Genomic DNA, 20,281 nt, shown 5'->3' with positions numbered 1-20,281 from the left:
CACAGAACAACAAAAACAAAATTCCGTGGCTTTAGGCCGGAAGCGAACTATACCGACCGAGCGACCGCCGCTTGTCAGCGAAATTAGTACCAACTAACACAAACAGAATAATTGCACACAGACATCCATGCCTTGAATGGGATTCGAACCCACGATCCCAGTGTTCGAGCGAGCGAAAACACCTCATGCCTTAGACCGCGCGGCCACTGGAATCGGCAGCTCAGGTGTTTAGTACCCAATTTTCACCGCGGCGACCCGAATTCGATGTCAGGCCAAATCATGTGGGAATTGTGGTGGACTAAGTGGTACTTGGGCAGGTTTTCTCCCATAACTTTGGGCTTTCCTGCCAGTTCTCATTTCCACCAGCTGCACCACATCCATTAATCTAGCGCCTACGTAGTCTTGATACTCATAGCATCATTGAATAACCAACTAAAAAGCATGCAGATAATTTGGACGAAGTGTCTGTATAGAAGAGAACCCTTCTTGAAAAGTAAATATCAGCTCAGCTAATAACATTTCAGTTATTTATGGAAGTTTATGGAAGCCCAAAATTCATTTCTGTGATCTCAAGAACCTGCCATTGATATTGTGACGTACATGAACATTGCTAGTTAACGGCACGGTAAACACATTCCTGGAGTTACGCCCTCAACAAGAGGATATCCATTGCTAGGCAACGAACCAATAAACACATCTTTGATAAGAGAAGACTGTGTCTTCCGTTGAGTCCGTTCCGAGGAATTATAATAGGGCACAAAAAGGAGTTCGAAGGAGTATCCCGTGTGGAGGCGGGGGTCGAGTACATCCATATAGCCTTGCGAGTCGTAGGACGTGACGAAAAGGGAAGTGTCGAATCTGAGACAATAAAATATGGTCGGGAGTCCCACGGGACTCGGACTCGAGAATTACTATGCTGACAAGGACCAGCAGCAATTGTAAACGACAGACCCGTCCTGTCATCAGAGAGAGCGCCCCACATAAACAAACACGCAACTGTTTGGCGGTAATAAAAATCTGCTCGTAATCCTCAGATGGGTGCTTTATTCCAAGATAGACTGCCCGACTGACTGTCGGTCGTAACGTTAGACTCAGACTCAGACTCAGTAGGGAGGAGTAGACAAATACTGGGACCTGGCCCTCCAGGTTGGAGGAATCTCGAATCTGAGAGTAAAATATGTTCATGATTCCCGCGGGTCTCGGTCCTTAGAATGACTGCGCTGGTGAAAACCAGCTACAATTGTAAACCTCAGACCCATCCACTCGTCAGAGAGGATGTAACGTAAGGACTATGACGCAAAAGTTCAGTTGAAAAAGATGGTGGTCGTGAGCCTCAAGGGTCTTGGCGCCAAGACGAACTGATTGGCGCTAAACCGACAGTTGTATACTAACTCTGACTCTGATTCTAAGTCCGGGGGAGTACAGAAAAGTGCAAGGAGTACAACGGAGAACGAGAATGGAGCGTGTCCTAGTGACTCGTGAATTGGGTAGATTAACTGATTGTGATTAAGAGAGACTGTAAGAGGATGTGTTAATAAATTCAATCATCCATCCAAAAACCTGCTCTTATTAGTCACGGAGCCACTTAACAAGATACACGTCGGTTAAGTTAATCCAGTGCACATTCTTATGTCCCAATACTCTACTATGCATTTTATTATTATCCTCCCATCTACACCCAAATCTCCCAAGTGGTAGCTTACTTAAGGAGTTGACGCAATTTACACGTATCTCATACATGCTTTATACGTATACCTTGCCTAACAATATCTGGCGAAGGCTACAAATTGTGAAGTTCATCACTGTGTAACTTTCTTCGGCCTCCTTTTTGTCTCCTCCAAGAAAAAAAAAGAAAAAAGGAACGAGACTCGTATCAGAACACATGTATTTTCCACATACGTTCTTTGCACCTTTGCATTCTGAATGCTCCTAGCTGCTACACATGTATTTAACGAACACGTTAAAATATTAAGTAGACTGAAACCTTAAAGACAATGTTTGTTCTACGTATTGCTAAATTTGGTACACGCAACATCAAAGACTCGCTCCCTCAACATTTTTAATTGTTTACTTCGAAATATTATTTAACATAGAATTCTTGGGTATGTGTCTGTGTGTGTGATGTGTCTTCACACTAGATTTCACATGTATATTAGAATGACTAATTAGTTATCGCCATCAGACCAATAGCTAAATATACTTGTATAACACTACAAATACACGAGACAAAACAAGGCAACATGAGTCATTTAATTAAGAATGCAGTAAGTACAATAGAGCCAGCCATTATGCGGTGAGAAAAGAACAATCGTTCTCTTTTATTAAACTTTTCCCGGGGCAACATACTCTAGCGTACAGACCCGTTTCTAAGCAACGGAAAGATAAACACATCCAGGCGGAAAGGAAGGCGCGCAACAATAGAATAGCGGTGTTTCCTATGTAGTCTGCGCCGTGACAGTTGCTATGTAACTGCGCGGTAAACACGTCTCCTTAGCAACAGAGAGGCTGTGTTTCTGCGTGGTCCGTACCAAGGGGTTATACAAAGGACAAAAAAAATCGTTTAATCCCGTTACCTTGAAACAGCTCCTCAGTTGAGCTCACGAGGTTGAGTGAACCCCGTTCCATACTCATTACTTCTCAGAAAATCTGGTATCGTCGGGAATCGAAGCCAGGAACTCTGACCACTAACCACAGTAGCGGTCCATCTGCAGCTAAGCAACTTCAAATTCTAGGCACGATTTTCCTATGAAATAATACGTCCGTCATTGCACTGCCAGTTAAGTGAGAAGCTATGGGAAAGAAGCACCCGGGTTTGGTTTCCAAAAGGAAAACTTGAATATTTCTTTCGTCAACACGTCGAGGTCTTTAAATTCATTTAATCTCACACTGACAGGCTACCAGGGCTACTTCCATCTGGAGTAAGTGCGTTCAGAGCATGAAGCTAATATAATTTCGAGGTTAAGAACTGGCAACAATACCGCTCCTTGCTCTATATGCCCGCATCTCTTAGGGTTAGGCAAACAGACAATTCAGAATTAATCTCAGTCACAGTTACACATAATTACTACATGTAGAGTAGATCTGCTAGTTTAGTTCCTTCAGCGAGCATCAAGGAATCTGAGTTTATAACAAAATATTACTTTAAAGTCTTCCTATTTGACAACATCCTCTTGACCAAACTACCCTACTATCCAACCGAAAATTGCTTTTCCTCGAGACATTCTTATTGATCGTGGTCTTTTTTCCTCTTATAACTTTCTTCCACTTTTTCATTCTTTCTGCTGATTCAACTTACTTTTTTTTCTGTTACTCGATGGATTGGTCCAGCCAGACTGCTACCGCCCCTTCCAGTCGCTTCCCAATTTCTTGACCCCTGTGACGTCATATGCAGGACGTGTATCTGTGTTGGATGGGAGGGGGAATGCGCCATCTTTATCCCCCCTGTTCTTCTATTTGTTAGGGGTGCATACGTAGCGCGTAATGTTATCTCTGTGAAATAGTAATACCTTTGAGTCTCTCAACACTGATGTCAGAGATCCCTTTCCTTTCTAGTCCCTCACACTACTAACTGTTCCAATACCACAACGAGGAAATGTTTCACTACGGCGGGTATTGTCGCCTGTCCTGTCCGTTCGGACGTACAGATGATTGTTTCTTCCTATCATTTTGCTTTACTATAAATAGAATCTTATACCTTCTCTCCTTCCAATTTTCATATATTTTCTCATACAAACTCCGTAGCCTGTAGTCCGCAAGCGCACGATACCGATCGAGAGACCACAGTTTGACGCCGAAGTTAGTGCCAACTTCTGAGGATAGAGGGTGTCACGTGGTGAGCGCAACGGATCCCTACGGCCATTAATCTCGGTTTTCTAGACCGGAGCAGCCATTTCCTTGAAATAGCTCCTCAATTATCCTCACGAGGCTGCGTGAACCCCGTTCCAGACACGCTACTTCTCAGAAAATCTGGTAGCGCAGGGAATAAAACCCGGGACCTCTGGATTGTAGCCAGGAACACTGACCACTAGACCACAGAGGCGGCTTTATCTTCTTTTCATAAGCAATAAAAATATTTATCCAAGCTGTCACCAAAATGCAGGGCAAATTCATGATATAAAGATAGGAAACAGGTGTTTTTAAAATGTGGCACAATTCAGATATTTGGGAACAACGATAACAGATCGAAACCTGATTCAGGAGGAAATTAAGAGGAGAGTGAGCTCGGTTAAAGCTTTCTACCGTTCAGTCCACAACCTTCTGTCTTCTCGTCTGCTGTCCAAAAACATAAAAATTAGAATATATATATATATAAAACTATAATTTTGCCTGTGGTTCTGTATGGCTGTGAAACTTGGTCTCTGACATTAAGGGAGGAACATAGACTGAGGGTGTTTGAGAACAGGGTGTTGAGAAGAATATTTGGACCGAAGAGAAATGAAGTGACAGGAGGCTGCAGAAAACTGCATAATGAGGAGCTTCATAACGTGTACTCTTCTCCAAGTATAATTAGAATGATCAAGACAAGGAGGATGAGGTGGGCAGGGCATGTAGCACGAATGGGGGAGACGAGGAATGCGTATAGGATTTTGGTGGGAAAGTCAGAAGGAAAGAGACCACTGGGAGAGATTGGATGGGATGATATGGATTGGATTGATGTGGCTCGGGATAGGGACCAGTGGAGGGCTCTTGTGAACACGGTAATGAATCTTCGGGTTCCATAAAATGCTGGAAAATTCTTGAGTAGCTGCAGAATTGTCAGCTCCTCCGGAAGGGCTCAGCTCCAAGAGCAAGTAAGTAAGTAAGTACCCAAGCTACAAAGCAGGATCGAACAGAATATACATGTTTCAAGGCGATGTTCATTTGTTGATTTCAGACGAATAACTGGCGAAGTATTTATCAGAATGAGAAGGCAGTATGAATATGACACTGACAATACTGCAACAAATTTAATGACAGTAAAATTCTCAAACTTGGAACATTCTAAGAAAAGAAGATGCATTTTGACCTACGAGACATTAAATTATTTGGGAGTGTAGATTACTAAGTAACAATGTATTTCCTGATATAATATAGGTCACCTAATGATATTGAGATGTCATAATGGACTGTAGGACCGCCTCGGTGGTCTAGTGGTCAGAGTTCATGTCTAAAGATCCAGGGGTCCGGGTTCGATTCCCGGCGCTAGCAGATTTTCTGAGAAATATGGGGTCTGGAAAGGGGTCCACTCAGCCTCGTGAAAATAATTGAGGTGTAACTTGAATGAAAATGTATGGGGATCCGGTCTAGAAAACCGAAATTAATTGCCGTCGGGATTCGTTGCGCTGACCACGCAACACCCTCTATTCGCTAAAATTGGCACTAACTTCGCCGACAAGCGGCCGTCGCTCGGTCGGTATAGTTCGCTTGCTGACTAAAACCACTTAGTTTGTTTGTAATGGACTGTGGATCTACATAAAACTCAGAAAGCGAGACTTTAGTGGAGAAACATCTTAAGTCTGTCAGTCAGTGGAATGCTATTAAAGAAATGGGCTAAATTATAAACTACCTTCGTTTTGTGAATTGTTTTACGGCATGCCAGTTGATACATTTTGTAGCGCCCAATGATACGATGATTCGTGAATAATACATTGGAAAGGATTTGGGAGGAAGCAATCATAGCCTTCTCTGACGTGATCTCTCAATCATTTTCCAGGTTGGAACTTTGGAAAACCACGAAACGCTTCAGTCATAATAGTCTATGTCCTGGCCGAGATACGAACTGATCGTCTCCCGAATTCAAGTGTATGGCGTTGCCGTTACACTCACCTGTTCCAAAAAAATACCCCCGTTATATATCCTCTGGAACATAACATTCAGGGAAACAGACGTTGCGCCCTGATTAGTTTACCAAATTACCAAACTACGGCAACGTTCAATCTTTTGTCCGATGTTTTTTGCAAGACTAGTACCTACTCTGTCCATTTATCCTTCACTTCATACGTATAAGAAAAAAAAAGTCTACGTTTGACTGCTTCCTCCATCTTTTACCTCCCCACAAGATCCTGATTTAAGACCGGCTTCCCTTTTTCATTCCCAAATCTTCATCCCCTCTCTAGTCGAAGTCCTACGGCGGAAGCAAGAAAGGACAACCAGCGAGCTGTCTTTTTGAAGGCGATGAGAGTGGTCACTGCAGCCGATATCTTAAAGTCATAACAACATAGAACATTGACACTGGTTTCTCTCTGGTTATTCCTACACAATAAAATGAAATACATATCTGCAGGTGTACACTTCAAGCTTCTGGACAAATTTAAGACAACGAGTCTGAACGCTACGTAGGCACTAAGGACATAAGACAATATTATGTGCAGCTCTACTGTCAAATATTAATTTAGAGACGAAATCTCTGTGACGCGTTTATAAAAGAAGGAAAGTGTCGAATCAACTGATTAAATTCATTTGAAATAATTCTGCTTAGACTGAGGCAGACGTCGTGGGGATCCGTTGCGCTGACCACGCAAAAGTTGGCACTAACTTCGCCGTCAAGCGGCGGTCACTCGGTCGGTATAGTTCGCTTGCGGACTACAGGCCACGGAGTTCTTTGACAGGTGTCTACTTCAGACTTCTTTCTATACGTATAATAGAAATACCGCCGTAAATACAACAATTTATTTGCAGTTCTTTGTCTTTCTTCTTTTACACTACATGTTTCGGCCGTAACTGGCCATCATCAGGTGTATTTTCACTTACGTAGCTGTCACACTGCATGTAATTTAAAATTTAAAAACACCAGATCTCTCAATTGTCACTGATGCGTTTTAATCGGTCCCGATACACCAGAATCTCCTTGCTGATTTTGTCAGTTATGTTTAAAATCTCTGTTAATATACACTCGTCGATATGATTTAGAATTTTAATTTAAAATTTTTAATTTAAATCACAGGGATACCTGCTGTATGTCTACGCGTGCTGCAGGGGCTATTTCTTACTTTCAGCACCGTTCACGTATTGGACTTCTTTATAAACTAGGGCTGGACAAACATTAGCCTGCTAAATATTCCGTCCAGGCCAATGACATATACATACAAACGTCACCAACAATACGACACCTCACATATTGATAATTCCTTGTTACTTTAAACACACACCATGAACAAGCTATATTTAAAGTCAATAATTGGCCTACACAAAGTTTCTATGTTGATATACTTTATAATAATTGAGCATAGGAAATTAGAGTGAGCGCCGCTTCAGAGTCCTGTTAATGAACCCATTAACACTTCGACAACACCAACTAACCTTTGGGATATTGTGTTGGAACTATTAATAAAAAAATTCTTGTGTATTTTACAATATCTACGAGCAGGTCTTGTCAGAAAACTTGCGAAAATTGACTCACGAGGCGCTCAGGTCAAAAGTCGGTTAAACATAAACCCACCAAACCCATGTTCGAGATGGATAGACATGATGTTAGTAAGCGTTTTATAATCCGGCATGGTATACATAAATATAAAACTTGAAAATAATGAAGTTAATGGACACAATATTTTATCAATGTGGAATCCTATAGTGACATTATGAAACCTGAACAGTGGAAGAGTTGAAAAAGAAGTGGCGACCATTGCTAGGCAACGGCGCGGTAAATACTTTTCCGCGACAAAGAATCGAGAAGCAGCAATAGGGGAACTGTTGGAAGCTGTGTTTTCTGCGAGGTCCGTAGCCAGACTCTATAGCGAGGACCGACGTTAGTTCTGCGCGAGCATCGCGACGGTGCTGCCCAGCAACAGCAGCAGTCTCATCCGCCCTCAGTTGCATAGGCCTACTGCGTCACAGTGGGAGAAATGACTGTCGCCCCTCTCTTGAGGCAAAACCAAGTACCAATTCTGTCAGTTCAGGCTCCTAATGCTATCAGTTCGTCTCCGAACGACACTTTTAAAGTAGTCGCAACGATATTTCAGCAGATCATGACAGACCTCGATGGGGCCGAGTCAGAAAAAGAGAGGCCATCACAAAAACTGTATTAAAACTCATGAAGCAAAATGGCCGCTTGAGTTCCTATACGGTAAATATGACTTCGCTGGCAAGTGCCAATAGCAGTTGTAAGGGACAGACCCGTCCTCTCGTTAGAGAGTGCGTCCTATATCTACAAACCCCCATCTCTCTGACAGTAATACATATAACAATCCCGTCTTAGGCCCCAGACGGATGCTTGTCACCAAGACAGACTGGCCGACTGACCATCGGTCGTAACATAACTTTGACATTGACTCCCTGAGTGAAGAGTCGTATTTGGTGGTTAACCGAGAGAACAGAATCTGACAATTGGTACAGGAAATTGGGTCCTAACCTATAATAAAGGCCGCGCCATAGCTCAAGCGGTTAGTCGCTGGTTTCCAACCGCGGTGGCCCGGGTTCGAGCCCGGGTCTGTGGGATTTGTGGTGGACAAAGTGCCGCTGGGGCAGGTTTCTCCGAGTACTTCGGTTTCCCCTGCCAATCTTCATTCCACCAATTGCTCCACAATCACCCTCACCTATCATTTGGGGCTGGTACAATAGGCCAGAAGTGGCCGCAGTACAAGGGACTTAGTCCCACCCCACTAGCAAAAAAAAAACCTTAAAATAATTAAACATTTTAGCATGAGGATTGAACGACTTGGAAATTTTGAATGACAATTTGATTGCTGGCTTATATTTTATAAATTAGTAGAGTATAAAGGCTTGTAAGAATGAGTGCGCCAAAGGAAATATTTGAGATTGCGAAGTCTAAAAGAATGTGAGAGGTCTGCGAGAAACGCAAAGCTTTATGCTTAAGAAATAAGAAAATAACCCAATCACTGGAAAGTCTAAGAGAAATGTGCCCACAAAGTAAATTCTTATGTTAACATTTCCCAGTCAAAGATCGACAAGCAGAATACAAGAGAAGCCCCCACGTGAATTTCAGGGATATCAAAACTGTCACACAAAACATTAGGAGGCAGGCATTCAGGTTCATCTGGACATGTGACACAGACGGGACATGTCAGAGCAATTGTCTGTGTCCCAATCAGAAACGGGCTCGAAAGATACACAGACAATGATGCAATTCTGAGGGATGACATGGCAGAGTGTGTTCACCGACATGATAGCGAGTTGTCGTGTAAGGATATAGAAGACATTGCTACCTACACAGAACTGTCTTTAGAACTGTCTGCCATCTTGCTAGTGGACAATGCAAGCGAACCCATCGTGTTCCCTAGAAGCAGGAGCTTAGTGTGTCACATTGTTGATCCGAGGAACTTGGACGAACTGTGGAATGCTGAGTGATCAAGTATTCGTCGCCCACAAAAGCATGGAGCTATAGTAAGCCTGCTACCAGGTAACGCAGCTGTAAACATGCATCCACAACAGTGGGAGAAGGTGTTTTCCGTGGGGCCCGTGGAAAGGAGTTATCTTAAAGAAGAACGGCGCTAGGAGTTCAGTTCTGAGTTGTCGGTGGAAGATAGCCAAGGAAAGTTCGTAGAAAAAGAAGAATAAGAAGTCGACCTGTGAAGACTTGGTGTATGATTAAAAGGCTTCATTCATGTGTAATGTTTGAAGTGTGTGATTCAGTGATACTGTTATAGTCCCTGCGATTTAGGTGTGGCACAAGGAGAGGACTAGCGTGTGTATAAATCAGCGATAGCACTGCATTTAAGTGTGATTAAGAGAGATTTAACCGAAGTGCTAATAAATCCACTCATCTGAACTAGAACCCGTCACCTTTATTTGATTGAAGGAAAACTGAAACATGTCAGCCTGTAACCCCGTACAGATTTGAATACATATTCAAAAGAAGAAAATGTATTTAAATGATCTTTGCATATGAAGGGTATAGGCCGATGTATAAACGGTTGTATTTTCTAACAATAATTTTTTTACAGAAAATTAGGGCCAAGTCTCTGCGTACCGTGATGTGAAGTCGCAAAGGAAACATTTTAAAACTGTATATACTCAGAACTGACTTCAGTGCTCCTTTCTTGCTCTGGGTCATGTATTCACTTTCAACATGTAGTGCTTTTATACCACAGTGCCACGTCACGAATGATCACCTCCAGAAACTTTCAAAGATTACAAACTTCTAGGACGTGACGTAGTGCAGTTTGATAAACACGTTCAGTACTACACAAATTCACATCCTGGAAATCTGTGATCTTGGTGCTCGCCGCTGTGAGAATCTAAAATTCACTAATTTTGTCTGCTATTTTTAGTCAAAATGCCCCTAAATCGTAAACTCGGAGTTTTCCAAAATAAATCGTCAAGGTCAGAGGAGCTTGTTGCTTCGGTATCAGACTAATCGAATAATAAATAGTAGCACTGGAAAGTAAAACGACTTTTTTGAGTTCCTGGAAAGAACAATAGAATGAGCGAGAAATTTTATAAAATTTAAGTGCGAAATTTTGAATAAAAATATAAGACTGCGTGACTATTTCCTCTCTTTCACGGCAGATGTTCATCCGACTTCCATATGAATAACCTAAACAGCGGCTGGCTAAGAATTTGGAGACACTATATAAAATTATTTATAATCATTACTTGCAAATGCATTAAGCTCAATATACGTAGTATCCATACATCTGAATGCTAATGAAGTGGATTATCTTCCTGGGTTAACCATGTAGATATAAATCGCATTTCCTACGTTTCGAAAAACCATACTCTCTTCATCTTGAATGGTCACTTAGTCATTTCAAACCGACACTAGTTGAAGTTTGACAGAAGATTATTTCGCAGTAGAGAATGAGACAGTTCTCTACACAAATTCGGAAGACATACGAACTATTGCTGACGTCCTTAACCATCAAGGAGAGACAACCTCACATTATGTTATATGAGAGTATGGATGCTGAGGATAATATCTGGACCCAAAGGAGATAAAATAATAGGGAGTTGAAAAAAATACATAATGAGGAGTTTCATAACTTGTACTCTTCGCCAAAAATAATTAGAATGATCAAGTCGGGACTGTTTAGAAGACTAGTGCAAGTGGGTCTCATATGGAGAAGAGGAATGCATGTAGGGTTTTGATGGGAAAGCAAAAACGAAAGCGATCAATCAGAATTCCTAGCCGCAGGTGGAAAGATAACATTATAATGAATCTCAGAGAAATTGGATGGGGCGTTATAGGCTGGATTAATCTGGCTCAGGATAAGAACCAGAGGTAGTCTCTTTTAAGGGCCTCGCCATAGCTCAGGCGGTTAGTCGCTGGCTTCCCACCGCGGCGGCCCGGGTTCGATTCCGGGTCTGGTCAAGTGGGATTTGTGGTGGACAAAGTGGCGCTGGGGCGGGTTTTCTCCGAGTACTTCTGTTTCCCCTGCTAATCTTCATTCCACCAAATTCTCCATCGTCATAATCACCGGGGGCAGGCTACAATAGACCAATCAGTGGCAGCCGTGCTGAGTGGACCCAGTTGTACTCCAGGTAAGCAAATGTGGCTTCTCTAGAAGAACTAAAATCCATGAAGTTACTTAGTTAGTGCGAAGGGGTCTGAATATTTAAATTCCATAAAATAGATTGTACTGAAAGTTTGCATTGCGAACAACATGAATACCAACGGGGGCAACATGTTGGTCGCGTGCCATGTATCTAAATATCTTTGTGTTTGTACCTGAGAATCCCACTCTGATGAACCGTGCACCCCTGTCTCATATAGGCTTGTACCCTCCCCTTCCCGTAGCGACCCCATGCATCAAGGCGATCAGCCCGAGCGAGGGATGGACATCGGGGGGCTCGACGGTCATCATCATTGGCGACAACTTCTTCGACGGCCTCCAAGTTGTCTTCGGCACAATGTTGGTCTGGAGCGAGGTAACTATAAATTGTACATCAGATTCCACACAGAGCTCCAGAAACTTAATGTACACAGAAAAGTGGCACATATCCGCAAGCTCACAGCCCTCCAGATTCTGATTTAAGCATTTCAAACCCAGTGCTTACTATTCGAGTATGTACCACCTACTTTAATATGCTGAAATTCTGCATTCTGACACACAGTCCATTCGTGTGTTTTTTTAATTTCAAAATAAAAACCGATTAATCGGTTAGTCTTTATAGTGGAGACGTCATGTGTTTCCTTTGAGGTACGAACTGAACATTTAAATATTATTCAGAGGAAATACACTCTTTAGAGAGGAACATCCTCAGCAAACACCTGGATGGTAAGGCGCTGTTTAACGAAGCCTGTATGGTTTAATATAGGCGCAGAATTCCTGTAGAAACAATTATGCTGACGAGGACCAGCAGGAATTTTCTACTCTGCTCACTCTTTAAAGATTGCAATGAGATTAGTTTTCCACAAAACAAAGAACACAAACGTATTTAGAAATTGCATGTTGGCTGATACTGCAAAATTTAGAGCCATTTTGTCTGGAGGTGAATTTTAAAAATTGTAACTAATTACAAGGAGCAACGTCCCCATCTGCAGACTTCCGAAACACAAGATTACTGACTTCTGGGATGTGACTTAGTACAGTCTCATATATATTTAAGCAACGTTTCGGTAAAGCTTACTGTCTCCATCTTCAGGACAAGTAAACACTTACCATACTAAACGGCGTAACATCCCTGAAGACATTAATCTTCACAGTCACCACCCTGAGAACCTCAAATATCTCTTTGAAAAATAATGTCTGACAGTGTGTACGTGATATTATGTTATTTGCTACCATGCGCGGTAAATAATGCGCTTATTCCGTGTTTGTAGCTGATCACGTCGCATGCGATACGAGTGCAGACTCCACCGAGACACATCCCCGGAGTGGTTGAGGTGACGCTGTCTTACAAATCCAAGCAGTTTTGTAAGGGGGCCCCCGGAAGATTCGTCTACGTATGTAAGTACCCCGACAAAAGCACCATTTTATTAAATAATGCGATATGTCTATGACAATAGAATCTAACTGAAAGGCGCGGACAAATTTCTAGCACGAGGTCTACATGACAAAGCAAGAAAAAAATGTCCATTTAATTTCCGAGTTATAGCTGAAACAGAACAAAAAAACAAACTCCGTGGCCTGTAGTCCGCAAGCCAACTATACCGACCGAGCGACCGCCGCTTGTCGGTGAAGTTAGTGCCCAATTTTGCGGAGAAAGGGTGTCACGTGGTCAGCGCAACGGATCCCCACGGTCGTTAATCTCGGTTTTCTAGACCGGAGCCGCTATTCCCTTGAAATATCTCCTCAATTATGCTGAAACAGTACATATTATAATGAGTGCTAAAATATCCTTCGCGAAATTCAATGTACGCCTCAACACATCTCATCATGGACCGCCGCATCCGTTCAAAGATGTTGGGTAGTTGCTGACCGACTGACAGGCATCCACATTGCGACTGCGAAATGTTCGTTGTTAACATGCGCTGCATGCACAATGATTTTTCGGTGTCCCCACAGGTTAAAATCCAGAAGATTCAAATCTGACGAACATGGAGGCCGTGCAGTTGTCCTCCTCTACCTATCCATCGGTCATGGCAGTTGTTACTGACAACATGCACATCACGGGTAAAATGTACCGGAGCACCATCGTGCATGTACCATATTCGTGCTCTGATTGCCAGTGGTATACCTCCCAGGAGCTTCGGCAGATAATGTAATGGCAAGTCTCGGTAGTTGTTGCCTATAAGCCGATGTGCCTAAACATGTGAGCCTACGAAATAACCAGCAAAACTCCCTGCCCACACATTAGTGTTGAACTGCTGATGGTGTACACCAGGCATGTCCAACTTCAAACAGGTTGTGATCGACTTTTTAGTGTCAAAACTGCCAGTGATCTACCACCCCCTCCTATCGTCGTACCTCGCTTTAAGCAAAAATATTGGTAAAAATAACACGACACATGATGTTTGTTGTAAAAGCAACATACGTTGAAAGTATAGACTTACCTTGTTCGTTAAGAACAGAAAACTAGGAATGACTAATACGTATTTTCCCTTCAAAATCTGAATATAATCATATTATATTACAAGTGAATTTACATGCTTTTCACGTATAATTTCCTTATAGGTCTATGAGATCGACCAAAAATCGTCCCGCGATCGACGCGTTGGACATGCCTGTGTACACAGTACTCTTTCAGCTATGACTCGTGGACGCATGTTGATATGGACATTTTTCTTGTCTTGGTATGTATAGCTCGTGTCCAAATTTATAAGGACACTTTAAGTGCTCCCTTTATATGTGCTGGTCTTGAGAGAGGTGCGATGGATCACTAAAATATACGAGGCTTAAACTTGGCGGTGATAAAACTTACACCGTTCAATTAACAAAGCTGCCGTTGTAGCACAAGATACGTAAGATAGGCATGATCTGCTCTGCAAAGCCTGTACTGACAGAGGACTTGTATATAGCGCAAAAGGAAGAACTTTTAATAGAACGCTATATGTACGATACGTACACCTGACAAAAGACCAAGCATATGCATAAGAGGTAAACCCATGTTTCCGTCAGAGAGGACGTTCCATAAGAACTATGAACGCAAGTGTTCAGTCGTAAAATAAAAAGAACTTTAATCGTGAGCCGCAAGGAGTCTGGCGCCAAGACGAACTAATTGGCGGTAAACCGCCAGTGTCAAAGTAACTCTGACTTTGACTTTGACTTTGACTTTGAGCTTAGTCAGTCAATAAGGAGAAGGCTAAGAGTTTGGTGTGAGATGGCCACCAGCCTGGGAGTTGGTCAGTGGGATATTCGCTAGTCGATGCAGATGTAATTAGAAGACATTGTTAAGATCCGTTACCAGGAAACGACTAGTGAAGATATAGAAGAATTTATGTATGCTGCGGTTACAGTGAGTGTGTATATAGATAGTGACCAGGTAGGTCTACACTCAGTTCCTGGAGCAATACGTAAATCAGCTAGGCCCTACACAACATATACGTAGATCACGTGTGACTGATAGAGAATGAAGGTCTTCGGAGGCAGTAGTGTGCTTTCTTTTTCTTTTTAGTTTCTTCGGGTGGGGTGAGACTGAGTCCACTTGGTACATCGGCCAATATTGGCCTATTATACCAGCCCCGGGTGATACCAGTCTGTGGAATGGGAATTTGTAGGGGAAACCAAAGTACTCGGAGAAAACTTACCTCAGCGCCAAGGTCGCGCCATAGCTCAAGCGGTTAGTCGCTGGCTTCCCACGGCTGCGGCCCGGGTTCGATCCCGGATCTGGTCAAGTGGGATTTGTGGTGGACAAAGTAGCGCTGGGGCAGGTTTTCTCCGAGTACTTCGGTTTCCCCTGCCAATCTTCATTCCACCAATTGCTCCACAACCACCCTCACCTATCATCTGGGGCTGGTACAATAGGCCAGAAGTGGCCGCAGTAAGAGGGACTTAGTCCCACCCTACTAGCAATAAAAAAAATACCTCAGTGCCACTTTGTCCACTATAAATCCCACATAACCTGACCTGGGCTCGAACCCGGACCGCCGCAGTGGGAAGTCGGCGACTAACCGCCTGAACTATGGCACGTCCTTCAGAGGGAGTTAAGTGTTAAAACTATTAAATGTATTAAGAATTTAACAGATAAGTTAACAACATGTCTGCAAGAGAATCACTAGTCCTACTTACTAATGCAGGATACAAAGAAGTACTTAAAGGTTCGGCCACACAGAGCGCTACGCTTTGTTCGCTATGTACGCTGTGTACACTCTGCGACGCAGCTAACATAGCGAACATAGCGTACGGAAGTCTGAGTGGCCAGTCACATTGGCAATAAAGGGAGATATTTTTCTGTTCGTATAGCGAACATAGCGTACGTAGCGTGCGTCGCGTACGTAGCGCTCTGTGTGGCCGAACCTTAAGACCGTTGCCTTTTCATGTTTCATTCTAGGACACTGTTACTATCGAGAATGTTAGAGCAGTTGGTGAGTTATAAATTAGAAGGGACTTTCAAGGAAGCGATCGGGATATAATTGACGTATTGTCCCAATATTTGCGAGAGACACTGAGGAAAACCACAAAATACATAGTCATGATAGCCGGTCTACTGGCCGAGATTCTGAACGAGTTCCTCCCCCTTTCCTAATACAAATCTAAAGCGTTGCCTTTATGCCAAACTGCTCCGAATAATCTTTATCTTCTGTTGAAACTGGAGTAGGTAAATTTCAACGGATTCTCTAATGAGTAGACCCATTCGACCTGTGTTCTGCCTACGATTATCGATTTCCTCGGTATGCTATGTTATGTTTCTAACGATCATTCCGTTTCAGTAGTTATTAACAGTATGCATTTTAGATGTAAACAGACTTATTTGCAGAAACCATAACTTCCCGTGTTAATAACCTGATATGGTTTATGACATCTCATAGTATCACGTCAAAGTACATGGAAATACAACCAGATATCAAGCCGGTGCCAGTAAAAAAAAATTACTGCCATTATTTTAAAAATTACTAGTTTTATCGCTATTTACATAACAATACTGCCATTGCAGTAGATGCTCTTCGGTAACAAACTATGTTAGTAGATGGTTAGCTAATTTATTATTTACTACTAAATTTGTTTTTTTCTACATACATTATTACGCGTATTAAAAAGGGGAAAATATTTTCTTATGATAAACATATTATTAGCCGGTCACGGTAGCCGAGTGGTCTAAGGCATGTACTCTCTTCGCTCGCTTGGCAACCGGGATCGTGGGTTCGAATCCCACTCAGGGCATGGATGTTTAGTTTGTGTGTGTGCGTTTTTCTGTGTTTGTGTACAGGTAGAGGCCTTACAATGAGCTGATCACCCGCCCAAGGAGTCCTACCGAATGTGTAAGATCTAGAAAAACCGAAGTGAAGTTCATGGAGGTAGGCCTAGGCCCACTGGGGCTGTAGTACCAAGGAAAAAAAAGCATTATTAATGTACATAAATCCATTACAACGATTACAATATCTATCATTATTTAATGTAGGTCTAACTATTCCATCGGTGTCCCGTATTACACAGCACCGAATGACAGGACAGCTAGGGAATGGTTTTCCAGGGATATGGAAGGAAGCGGTTGTGGTCTCCTTTAATGTTGGCGCTACAATCCCAAAAATTGCCTGAAGGGATTGAGGAAAGTATCGAAGTGACCAACAGGGGCTCGTGCCAAACAGATAATTCTCTCGACCCATGGACGTTACTGTATGTAGGCTACGTCTTTCATGACCTTCTTATGTTCCCTTCCCATCCAACGCATTTCGTCTCCAACCTCGCACACTAAGCGTCCTAGGTTCATACTCTATTCCATCTGTCCATCTCGGTTTTGGTCTTCCAACTCTTCTCTACTCATCTGGTTTTAGGAGGGTGAGTTCCTTTAATAGAATTATCATGCATCGTCCGCTCATCTCAATCATCCAACTTTTATGATTTGGACAATATCTGGTTCAGATAATACTTTATATAATCCATTCTTATATATTAAACGCCAGAATACATTCTCAAACACTGGGTCAAATCTGAGGTGTCAAGGTTTAACACATATATTTATCCCTGGTTGCATCTACCCGAGGTCTTAATCTGTGTTCGTTTTATGTATTAGCCAAAGCAAAAGTACCCGAGTTCATTCCTGTACAGCACCATAAAGAGTTACTATTCCTGATGTAGTCTATAACGAAAACCTGTTACCATTTGTAGTTCTGTGGTGTAACAGGGTGTCGAGGAGAATATTTGGACCGAAGAGAGATGATGTGACGGGAGGTTGAAGAAAATTGCATAACGAGCAGCTCCATAAACTGTACTCTTCTCCAAGTATAACTAGAATGATCAAGTCAAGGAGGATTAGATGGGCAGAGCATGTAGCACGAATGGGGGAGAAGACGAACGCATATGGGATATTGGTGGGAAAGCCAGTAGGAAAAAGACCACTGTTAAGATCAAGTCGTAGGTGGGTGAACAATATTAAAATGGATCTTAGAGAGATTGAATGGGATGATATGGATTGGATTGATGTAGCTCGGGATAGGGACCAGTGGAGGGCTGTTGTGAACACGGTAATGAACATTCGGGTTCCATAAAATGCTGGGAAATTCTTGAGTAGCTGCACAACTGGCGGCTTCTCAAGAAGGGCTCAGCTCCGTGAGTGAGTGAGTGAGTGAGTGAGTGAGTGAAATCTGTGGTGAAATTTTAATGGATTTGCACTAATATACAGCAATTGAATCAGACAAGCACAGTGGTTCTAAAATGACTTACGCCAGTATTACATTCTTATATCAGGAAATTTTAAACAAGAATAAACTGCACGGATTTTCACACAAATATTGTTAACTCATTCTTACTGAACCCAATTCGAATTCAGGTCTGGGAACACATGTAGTTCTTCGTGATTTCCTTCACTCCCACTATGAAAATTCCTGAACGTTACTTCATAAGCCACGAAAGTTTTCTCCGACGTAATACGTCACAATCGTACTCCCTCGTTTTCATTCAACGTTAAGTAACCTCAGCTCCTAGAGCGTCGTAAATAATGGAAGTACCCATCAATCAAACCCTACATAAAAGACACAATTTTTACTCATATATTTTTTAAATCTGTTCCTATCAAATTTATGTTTTGTATGTCGGGAACTAGTTGAAAGATTTTAGAGAGATAAAAACATAGGAGCTTCACAAGTGTCACAAAGCGATTTCCGCCTGTCATTCCTCCGGAACGACTGGCCGGAGAGGGATTGTGTCATGCTGATATGGCGGACAGCAATTTTCTGACCACACATCACTCAGTTCGCAGACAGATTGTCCGTGACATCGCGATTAATCCTGGGGACCGCGTGAGTCAAAGCATAAACACAGCCACGCTATAAATTGTTTACGCTTGTTACGAACAAAATAAATTTATCTTGCTTGTACAACAGAATTGCTATTTCTATATAACTGACAATAAAAACAACAGTGGAAAAATGTTGGATCTAATTGAGTATCCACACACACACTTAATGCAACACTGCATATCTCAAGTACCTTGATGTTCGTTTATTGCAGACGTATGGTCGGCGGATTTTTTATTTGTGATTTTTTCGAGTTGCATAGGTTACGTTGCATCCAATCGTAGGGCGATTATGAATTATGGATCCAAAAGGATGTGGATAGAAGCAACTTTAAAGTATTACCAGCAATGAGGATGCAGACATCCTGGTTTACGGGGGATCAAGTAGTTTCTTTCTCCATCCTCAATCCAAAAAAAAAATATTCTTATCAAATATTGCTCGGGTTAAAGACTGACTAAGAAGCACTTCGAACTCTGGGTTTCCACACTGGGCGCGAGACAGTTGGAGCTCTTCATTGAAGGACTTTCGGAAATTCTGTCTAGGGACCTGCTGACCTTTGACAGGAAGTAGTGTAGACTGGAAGGACATGAGTTCTGAAATGCGCTTGAAAATTACAGACCTAATTATAAACGGGCAAATGTTACTGAAATGTAACACAACGCACGATGTTATTTCAGACACAGCACTCGATACACTGAGCTCCGCTTGGCCGCCAAACTCTGTTACGGCGGTAAAGCTACTGAATATCTCAAGGCCATAGATCATGTCCCACCGAACCTACTGTAACAGATAAGATCTAAAAGTTTGTGCCAATGGTATATTGGTACATGTATCATGTTTTGGGACATTATTCATCGTCTTGTCTATTTTCTAAAAGCCGTCCTGTTTATTTTTGCAAACACAACGTTTCGGAGACTGGATTCTGTTACCGTCCTCAGGTAAAACCTACTCAGTTGGGTCCAATAGATAGAGCTGTCCCCTATCTCCAACTGAGTAGGTTTTACCTGAGGACGGTAACAGAATCCAGTCTCCGAAACGTTGTTTTCAAAAAGAAACAAGACGGTTTTTAAAAAATAGACAAGACGATGGATAATGTCCCAAAACATAATACTTGTAGCTACTGCAACAGGGTAGTTTATGGACACAGAATTCAACGGCAGCTGTAGGGTTTCTGGGATAATACCACGCGCAAGAAATGTGGGCAGGAGATGGAATCCTCCCACTGAATATTTTGTCAGTGCCTAGCTTTGGCTGGGAAGAGAATGAAGATCGTCTCTGTGTGATTAAGAACCGACAGGTCTAAAAGGTTGGCATACTTGCACTGAGGGCCAGAGCTCTTTTGAAGATGTCGCGAGAGTGAGGTCACACAATGGACCTAGTAGTCATCTGAGAGCCTGGTGCGACCAGTTATCCACTCAACGTTGATATGTAGTATTTAATGTCCAAGGTACTACATCAGAATCTACCTGGAGGGACTAAGTAAAACCCTGAAGAACAGATTTACAAAGATTTTATAGACGGTCTTCAGGTTGTACGAGTGCAGATATGCTGTTGCAAATCCCATTAACTGTA

General features: G+C 42.4%; 2 protein-coding genes across 9 annotated transcripts in view; one reads left to right on the top strand and one right to left on the bottom strand.

Annotated features, from left to right (window-relative positions):
• Positions 1-20,281, bottom strand: part of LOC111874820 (protein PBDC1) — a 751,412-nt gene that overhangs the window by 703,509 nt on the left and 27,622 nt on the right. The gene's annotated exons all lie outside the window — the stretch shown is intronic.
• Positions 1-20,281, top strand: part of LOC111874817 (transcription factor collier) — a 376,238-nt gene that overhangs the window by 344,305 nt on the left and 11,652 nt on the right. For all 6 annotated transcript variants that reach the window (XM_033755619.1, XM_033755620.1, XM_033755621.1 and 3 more), the window contains exons 9-10: positions 11,648-11,802; positions 12,698-12,824. In XM_033755619.1, the coding sequence (XP_033611510.1) occupies positions 11,648-11,802; positions 12,698-12,824 (282 nt within the window). The remainder of the gene's footprint in view (positions 1-11,647; positions 11,803-12,697; positions 12,825-20,281) is intronic.

Source organism: Cryptotermes secundus, unplaced genomic scaffold, assembly GCF_002891405.2.
Source record: "Cryptotermes secundus unplaced genomic scaffold, Csec_1.0 scaffold27, whole genome shotgun sequence".
In the NCBI taxonomy this organism is placed as follows: Eukaryota; Metazoa; Arthropoda; class Insecta; order Blattodea; family Kalotermitidae; genus Cryptotermes; species Cryptotermes secundus.
Note: the sequence above shows the minus strand (reverse complement) of the source record. Positions and strands in the feature narration are given on the sequence as shown.